This window comes from Nansenia antarctica, assembly GCF_963989245.1.
Source record: "Nansenia antarctica genome assembly, chromosome: 6".
Taxonomy (NCBI): domain Eukaryota; kingdom Metazoa; phylum Chordata; class Actinopteri; order Argentiniformes; family Microstomatidae; genus Nansenia; species Nansenia antarctica.
The window spans coordinates 2,989,312-2,999,311 of NC_137676.1; the positions used below are offsets into that span (position 1 = coordinate 2,989,312).

Consider the following 10,000-nt stretch of genomic DNA (forward strand, 5'->3'; position numbering starts at 1 on the left):
TGTTGAAATAAACTGCCTTCCCCCTTTCTAGTATCTTCAGAACAGTGAAATGAGGAAACGGCGGCACTGAAGGAGCCGTTTGGAATGAAAACCTTGAGAGAGACTGAAAGGCCCTGAAACACAGAACTGAAATCAGTGGCTTTAACTTGTTCAGATATGGTAGTGACGAGGAAGAGCAGGCGCATTCAGGATCACAAATTGTTAAGCTGTTGCTCAAAGTTGTTTGGTTCAAATATCAAATACAAAGATATTGTTGTGTGACTTTTAAGGTCTCGAATGAAATCTTTTCCATGTAGTTGGAAAGCTGCTCACGATAGTGGTAGTCGGTCAGGTAGTCAACCTAACATAGCAGACGATCTGAAATGAAACGCTCACTCAACTGTTCGGTGATCCTGAATGCATCCCGGACCACTCGTCCTAAAAACAGCATTTGAGCAACAACCGCCTTTAGGGAACCAGTTCTCTTGTACATTCACTGGTTCCCAGTTGAGTTTTCACAAATTCCTACCATACCATCAAAATACTGAACAGGATAGAAAAGATAAGACATATAATCAATCAGTAGTTACATTGATTTTAAGAACATATTAAAGCTAGTACTGTAGTAGTAGTAATATCCTTAATCCATGGTCATGGTTCATATCCGGTGTAAACAAATGCTAGTCAATCAGGAACTGCAAAGAGGACTTGTCTGTTTTAAGGTTGTGTGTTGTAATACTGCAGCCGTCTCCAAAAATCTGTCTTTTAAAATCTCAAGTTAGTTTCAGTAAAAAAAAAAAAAGTGATACCAATATTTCATCTTCAAACATTATTTGAATGATTTCTAACATCTGCAATGCAACTATTAGTACAAAAATCTACTAATTTCGTGTTAAGGTATTAATGCCACTCAAAACTACATTCGTAGTTGCACATAAGAGAAGAAGGGGGGACAGCGTCATCTCCAGACAACAGAACTTCTGATTATCTGAGGTTTGTCAAAATGGCCGACGCACAGGAGACCCGAAGAGAGGGGAAAAATATCTATTTGGTAATATGAGGGAACTACACAGACAAAATATAATAGATAGGCACTCCTTGTGCGTATACACAGTACAATCCTATTCTTGCCCGACCTCCTGCCTGTCATACCAAGTGGTTACAAAATAAATGAGATCATGTTAAAAAAAACATTGAGAAATATACCACTTCTTCTTTTCAAAAAACGAGTTAGGGAGGAAAACGCGTACAAGACTTGACCGTCGACATGTCTATTATAGCTATCCCAAATAAACTGAGGTAAGTCAGCGGCTGAGCGGTAGGTGACACTGCGGGCGTACACAGGCACAAACACACACACACACACACACACACACACACACACACACACACACACACACACACACACACACACACACACACACACACACACACACACACACACACACCTGAGCATACACACGCACGTACACCCCACACGCCCTTAGCCGGCTGACAGGAATCACCCTGAATGTGTTGGGTTTTAAAACACTCCCAATTCAAAAGCGTAAGTAAAGCCTAGAAAAAAAACAAGCTTTGATTGGAGGAATCCGTTTGGAGTCTTGCGCCATTTCAGTGATGTGATTGGTTGAAACTTGCATGTGACTCCAACGTGAACAGCGGTAATGTAACAAAAACTGCATGGAGGGGGGGTGGGGTAGGGGGTAAGGGGTAAGGGGTAGGGGGGCTGAGAGGAACAGGAAATGAGGTAGGCTTTTGCTGTAAACAAAAAAATATTGTAGTAAGGAAAACAAAAAGAAAGAAAGTCATAAAATCTGGGGAGTAAGACCAGGGTTGTCAGTGGCAACAGAAAGGCCCTTCACACACATAGCCTCAGTACAATACAGACCTACAGTTAATCATACCAGATATCATCAAAAAAATACAAAACATAAGAAACGCACAACTATGTATAACTCAAGAGGTAGTTACTAATATCAGTACATGAATAAGGTTTTACAAGAACACACTTAAGTCCTTTTAAGACCTTTTGTTGCTGTTCAGAGTTCATCGAGCAGTCACAGGTTGGATGATTCCCAAAAGAATAAAATACACTTTTTTTTTTGGTTAATTCCCTGAGAACAGTTCATCATCCTGAGAGGAATTGTGGGTAAAAAAAAAGAAAAAAAAGAAAAATGTAAAAATACATTGTACAAAAATGTCATTTTTTCCCAGACGAGGCCTGGGGGTTGAACTGTGCTCGTTAGGTGGTTTGGTCGTTGTCTCTCTCTGTTATTGTGCATTTTTGTTGGATTCGATTTTTTTGATGCACGCACACATTCAAAAAGCTGTACATAAACAACCTCAGTGTTGAACTTTCAGCAATTGTCCCTCTAACATACAGAAGGAGCTGGAATAGCAAGCACAAGTCCTACTTAAATGCCTTCAAATATAAAGCCAAACTCTTTGGTACAGGAATATATACCAAAAACAGTTGGTTGTCTAAAATGTTTGCAGCCTTTTTATATATATACATGTATATATATATATATATATATATATATATATATATATATATATATATATATATATATATATATATAAACACAAGCTAGTTTGATATCATTAAAAAAAAAACGTCATTTGATTTGTCAGCACATTTTAAGATACGATTCCAAAGTGACCCACTTGAGCAGTCTGCGAGGAGCCACTTCAGAGAAGTTCTTTTCACATTCAATATGGTCAGAGATAGGAGTTGTCGTGACGTCGTTAGCGAGCACCGCTGAAACCGCGCTGAGGATTTCAAGTCGTACACGCAGTAGCACTCTCTCCCTCTCTCCCTCCCTCCCTCTTTCTTTTCTTTCTCTCTCTGTCTCTCACGCGCGCTAAGTAAATCTCTGGAGTATTTGAAACACACAGCAGTGATCAAGCAGCGTTGTCCTCCTCCAGGGGAGCGGGGGTGGTGGTGTGCACAAACCAGAGGGAGGGGGGGGAGGGAGGGGGAGGGAGGGAGGGGGGGGAGACGGGATTGCCAGTTATTTGAATATTAGTTCACTCAATTCACAAAGTGAATTGAAATTCAATGAATCAATGGTTGTTGTTTTTTTTAAAAGAAACCGAAAAACTGAAATACACTTCCACAATTCACTTCCTGTATTGAGTGTGTTGAGATTCAAACGGGGCCCAAACCGGGTCACACACAGATGGCCGGCAGGCACCGTGAGGAGGAGAGGTACTGTTGGGTTAGAAGGCCACCCACACACACACACACACACACACATACAGGGCTGGTATTGGAGAGAGAGGACAACACACAGATACAAAGCAGTGTCGTATTCCCCGATGTAAAGGGTGTAATATTAGGTTAGGAACAGGGAGAGGGGGAGAGGGAGAGAGGAGAGGGAGAGAGGAGAGGAGAGGGTGATGAGATGGGACCAAGAGGTGAACGGGGGGGGGAGGGGGGAGGTATGACATCACGTGTGACATCAGAGAGGACTGGAAACGAATATACCTGGTATGACGATGAAAGAGTGAGACGGACTAACGGAGAGAAAGTGTGAGGTAAACATAGGGAATGACTTGTTGCAGAGGTATTGAACAGGTAGATGAGTGATGTCACGCAGGTAGATGAGTGATGTCATACAGGTAGATGAGTGATGTCACACAGGTAGATGAGTGATGTCATACAGGTAGATGAGTGATGTCACACAGGTAAATGAGTGATGTCATACAGGTAAAGGGGAGGGCGAGGTTTGGCGGTGCTTTGACGCCTGGTTTACTCGATCAAAAATAATCCTAAACACAATAACATCCTCTTCAACTAGGTCAGAAATCAGTTCTTATATACTTATTAATTTTAAGAGTTAATAGCTTTTTTTTCTTTTTTTTATAACACCCTATACTTTGATACATATATTAATTACTTATATTGTGACTTGAGAACTGTGACGATATCTTCAACTTATTAGCCAAAACCTAAAACCTAACGGTAAATCTATCTATCTATATACTAGGAGTCCAATTAAATAAATGGTAAATGTATTAATATTTTGTAACTTGCACCTAAATGTATTAATATGTTTGTAACTTGCACCTAAACTATGCTCCAGTTGGATAATATGATATATCTATGGCTTATCTATCTATGAATACATGAAACAGAAATGTTAATATCAAGTTGGCTAGTTTGCTCCCAATCTCAGAGTCTGGATTATTAAACTTGTCGTCTGCCACTGTTACGATCGCAAAAAGAACAGTCTCTTCATCTCTCACACACACACACACACATCCTAACACCCACCCCACACACACACACACACACACACACACACACACATCCATACACACACACACCAGGGTTTCCGTTAGAAAAAATTGCCGCCGGTCATCGTGTCCGGGAAGATTTCGATTTACCGGACAAACGTGAGATATTCCGGTCATCATATTAAAATATAATATAGCTGTTTGTCGCGGTGATTACTGTTGTGTAGCCTATATATGCCATTTAATGTCTATTTCTCATCCGATACGATTAGATGCGAGCTATATAATATATAATAATATATGCTGGCTGAGTGCTTGTAAAAGGAGTACACAGAAGCAGTTGTGCGCTTGTAGGCTCCTACCTGGTCAACAGCCTTTGCAGCATCTAGCGCGGCCAGCGCAACTCGGTGGAAACCACAGTGCACCTGAATGGAAAACGCACTCTGTTTCTTCAGAAGAGCACCAACTCCAGCACGCTTCCCCATCATTACACTGGCCCCATCCGAGCCCAGGCCAATGACGCGGGACAGCTCCACACCTCTCTCGCGGAGCACCTCCACCACTTTGTCAAATATACACTGTGCGGTCCCGGAGTGCACATCATAATTGCCCAGAAAACATGTCTCAACTCTTCCTTTTATTTCCAACTTCACGTATATAATCAGCTTCTTGTCCACGGTGATATTTACTGTCTCGTCAATGATAATGCCAATGAAGTCACTCCCCTTTAGCTTTTCATCCAGCTGATCCATCACAACGTCTTCCAGTGCCCTTTCCATGTCATCAACGGAGTCGCTGTGGCGGTAAATGCCCTCACTCAAGACAAAATCTGGAGCCTTAACTGCTTTCAGTAGCTCAGTCAGTCCCACATACTGATGACATGCGATGCCATTTTTTGCCATGTGAAATGCAACTTGTAGCTGAGAGTGCAGCTTATTGTTAGCCGTTTCATTAGCCTGCTCACAGTGGCCTTGCATAGCGGTTTGCTGTTGCCTCAAACTGACCGCCGATATGTGCTCACTGCACCGCCTGTGATCAGTGAGAGCCGACATTCTCATATTCGTTGCTCCTCTCGTGAATCCGTTATTCCTCCCCGATTTTTCGCACGGTGAGCAGAACATTTTTCCTTCCTCATCTAAACGCAGCCAGGGGAAAGTTTCTTTCCATTCAACTGGAGGAGCCACGACGGCGTCAGCCGCCTCCATCTCTTCAGTCAGACTTCTCCTCAGACTCATTGTTGTTTGGTTTCATGAAGTCATTGCTAAGCTTACTTTGTCTTGCCATGTTTACATTAATGTAATCGCTCGCTATGGTGCACTTTGAGCTGCAACGTTTGCGTATTATTATGGTGGCGGGGTTGGCAGGGTTGCCAGATGGGCCGGGTTACCGCCGAATGGGCTACTGGGTTTAGCGGTAATAGACTGGTTAGGCTGTAATCCCATCTGGCATCAATCCCATGTGGCATCTGACTATTACCGCTGTTTCGCATAGGCAGCCTACACATTAGGAGTCATCATCATGCCGGTGTCAAATCATATCATAATAAAAGAAATACATAGCCTATATATTCGTCTTTTTTAAAATAGAAGGAATCAGAATGTGAACTTTGGCGAATTGTATTCAAATTGTGCTTAGAGGGAATTATTTTCACCGGACATTATGACCGAAGAGATTTAAATTTGTCGGACTTCAACAAATTTTACCGGACAAAGACCGGTAATTACCGGTTAACGGAAACCCTGACACACACACACCCATCCATACATACACACACACACACACACACACACACACACACACACCCATCCTAACACCCCCCCCATCCACACACACACACACACACACACCCACACACCCATCCTAACACCCCCCCCCCCCGACACACACACCCATCCACACACACACACACGCTTCAAAATGGGTTTAAGAACAATCAGTTGGTCCTGTCCAGAGTTAAACAGAGGGATGCCATGAACGTGGTTGACAATCTGGCTTATTGAATCAATGCACCTTCCCTTCTTCCTTCCTTCCTTCCTTCCTACCATCCTTCCTTCCTACCATCCTTCCTTCCTTCCTTCCTTCTCATTCTGGTATCCATGGTAAAACTCTCATGCATTGAATGAATTGGCCACGTAAAAAAAAAACAGCATCCTTTGGTTTCTGAGCTGGTCGTGAGCTTGTTGGGAGAGTTTCGTTCTGTGACGAGAGCCTAACATTCAAACCGACTGGAAAAAGACCCATGATTAGTTCGAGGAATGATTATAAAACATGATTCTGTTCAACAAAGGTGGACCCCCAAAAAAGCTGAAAAGGAGTCCTTGTTCAGTCCTAAACTGCCACACGAAACGAGGGTGGTGAGGGCGACCCAGAGAGACGAAACCAGTCATCAAACCCAGATTCACACACACCCCGTCACTTTGTTTTTCTTTCTTTTTGAGCCAAAAAAAATCGTCTCTTGAGCTGCACTGACAAAGTCACAAGTCACAATTTCACACAGTTAAAAATGTCTCCCATGAGTCAGGAAGTATCCCAGCCGCCATTTTGTTGCCATATAGCTTCACCTGGAATCACAGCAAGTCAGTCAAGTCAGTCACACACATTCACACGCGTCCGTACCCCAACAATCGTTGCCATAGCTGCGCTGGTGGTGGACAAAAAAAAAAGAAAAAGTCAAAAAAAAGAAGAAAATACCTCCCATTTTTTCCCAACGAGTGTGAGGTAGATGAGGCGGGGGCTTCGGGGGTTTCCTTGGGTGAGGGGACATGTTGGGGGGGGTGTGTGAGGGGTCAGGGGTCGGGGGTGAGGTGAGGGTAGAGCGGGGGGTGGGACCTCTCTGGGGGTTTCTCAGGGTTTCCTCCACCTCTGGGAGCCGTGGGGCGGGGTGTAGGTGGGGGTGTGGGGCTCCTCTGGGGAGGAGGACGAGTGTCCCTCCAGGGGGGACGAGCCAGAGCGCTCTTCCTCCTCGGGGGGGTAGAGGTAGTCTGGGGCCGAGGTAGAGGCGTGGAGGGGGGGGTCCTGAGAGCCTGAGGAGGAGGAGGGGGGCGCCAGCGCCTTGTGGGGGCACTGGGCGACCATGTGCGTGATGCTCTGGCAGTAGTGGCATTTCTTTGGCTGGGGCGGCAGGCCACACTCCTTCGCATGGTGGTCCAGACCTCCACAGTTATAACAGCTGGAGAGAGAGGGGAGAGGGGGAGGAGGAGAGGAGAGGGGAGGGGGAGGAGATTATTATTTCCACCTGGACATGAACGCTGTTAATTGGCTTAAGTGCAAAAAATCGACTTGGGGCGTCTTATGGATTTTACAGACAAGTGGCGCCGTTCCTCCACTAGATGGCGATGTAACAAAGGCTATGTGTGCTGATCTGAACACGAGAGAAGACATCTAGCAACGAATGAATGAATGAATGAATGAATCGACACGATCAAGGTCGTTGGAATTTGTTGTCGGTACAGATGGAAAAAACTCAATACAGCAGTGTCGATTACATCAAACATACACACATTACATATGACTATCACAATGGACAATGTACACACATAACCACAAGACAAAATCATAGTTGATATTTACAAGTATAAAGTGCGGTACATCTGGCAGGGTTAGTGCAGGGAGTCAGGTGTTGAGAGTCCTTATAGCAAGAGGGGAAAAAACTGTTTTGGAAACGGGATGTTTTGGTGGCCAGGGATCGGTAGCGCCGTCCAGAGGGCAAAAGTTGAAACAGGTGGTCAGCAGGGTGGGAGGGGTCAGAGATCATTTGATTTGCTCTATTGGTTAGTGCGTTTGAGATATAGTGATTCAACTGATGGGAGAGGGGTGCCGATGATCTTAGATGATTTTTAGACAATTCGCTGTAGGTTTTTTCCGGGATTTACTGTCCGTGCTGCCGTACCAAACTGTGATGGAGGAGGTGAGTATGCTCTCAATGATGGCTTCGACAAGTGTGTGTGTGTGTGTGTTTTCATGTATCTGTATATGCATATGAGCATGTGTGTGTGTGTGTTTTCATGTATCTGTATATGCATATGAGCGTGTGTGTGTGTGTGTGTGTGTGTGTGTGCGTACGTATATGTGTATATGTGTGTGTGTGCGTGTGTTTTCATGTATCTGTATATGCATATGAGTGTGTGTGTATATGTGTGTGTGTGTCAGGGTTTCCGTTAACCGGTAATTACCGGTCTTTGTCCGGTAAAATTTGTTGAAGTCCGACAAATTTAAAACTCGTCGGTCATATTGTCCGGTGAAAATAATTCCCTCTAAGCACAGTTTGAATACAATTCGCTAAAGTTCACATTCTGATTCCTTCTATTTTAAAAAAGACGAATATATAGGCTATGTATTTATTTTATTATTATATGATTTGACGCCGGCATGATGATGACTCCTAATGTGTATGCTAGCGGCTGCCTATGCGAAACAGCGGCGGCAGGGTTGCCAGATGGGATTGACAATACAGCCTAACCAGTCTATTACCGCTAAACCCAGTAGCCCATTCGGCGGTAACCCGGCCCATCTGGCAACCCTGCGCAGCGGGCCACCACGCAAACGTTGCAGCTCAAAGTGCACCATAGCGAGCGATTAAATTAATGTAAACATGGCAAAACAAAGTAAGCTTAGCAATTACTTCATGAAACCAAGCAACAATGAGTCTGAGGAGAAGTCTGGCTCTGAAGAGATGGAGGCGGCTGACGCCGTCGCACCGGTTGCGCGAACAATTGCAGGCCCTCCGCCGGGAGTTCCTCCGGGACAACGCGTGCGTGTCCGACGCCCGGCTGGAGGAGCTGCTGGCCCGGGCGCTGGAGGAGCTGCTGGCCCGGGCGCTGGAGGTAGGTAACCAGTAACTACGGCGTGCCCGTGCTGGGGAACTCCAGCGAACCCAACTGGGATTTCATCTCCTCCCTGTTTTTCACCAGCACCGTGCTGACCACCACGGGTGAGTGCGTGTGTGTGTGTGTGTGTGTGTGTGTGTGAGAGAGAGACAGCGAGTGAGAGAGAGAGAAAAAACCTAATTAAAATCCCAACCTGCCTATCAATTGTTTATCAATAAACAGTTATGTTCTCCTCATTGTCATACTCCCGAGTCCGATTAAGTATAATTTGACAGGCAGCTAAACTAAATGCCTTCCCAACCAGCGAGACCTGGTTATAGAAATGACGTTGTTTTATTGATTAAAAAAGGGTAAAACTGGAAAGAGAAAATAGAAAACTCACATTAATCCCAAACAATTTAACAAACTTCAGTTAACGTAATGTGGAGTCCGTTCATTGATCGATGCAGTCTGTTCAGTTCCCAGTGTGGTGACATATGGCATAGCGCGCATGCGAATCATGTTATATTATTATATATTATATAGCTCGCATCTAATCGTATCGGATGAGAAATAGACATTAAATGGCATATATAGGCCGCTACACAACAGTAATCACCGCGACAAACAGCTATATTATATTTTAATATGATGACCGGAATATGTCACGTTTGTCCGGTAAATCGAAATCTTCCCGGACACGATGTCCGACGGCAATTTTTTCTAACGGAAACCCTGGTGTGTGTGTATGTGTGTGTGTCATGGTAGTTGTCTATACTCCATGTGTACCCTCCACATATCTAGGGTTAGGGTTAGCATTTCTGGATCCTCTTCATAATCGAGGACTTAAGTCTCTCTACTCTTATGGAGGTATTTATTATTTTGGATGTATGTATTAAAATGTTCCCTTCTTTATGTAACATCAATATGTTGTGACATATTGTTTGACTGCACTTGATAAAAGAAAATGCTAA

General features: G+C 44.2%; 1 protein-coding gene across 1 annotated transcript in view; it reads right to left on the bottom strand.

Annotated features, from left to right (window-relative positions):
* Nucleotides 1-7,065: 7,065 nt before the first annotated feature.
* lin28b (lin-28 homolog B (C. elegans)) overlaps nucleotides 7,066-10,000 on the bottom strand; it is a gene marked incomplete at both ends in the record, with an annotated part of 50,901 nt that continues 47,966 nt past the window's right edge. Inside the window, one exon of the mRNA XM_080533496.1 lies at nucleotides 7,066-7,390. Within this exon, the coding sequence (XP_080389622.1) occupies nucleotides 7,066-7,390 (325 nt within the window). The remainder of the gene's footprint in view (nucleotides 7,391-10,000) is intronic.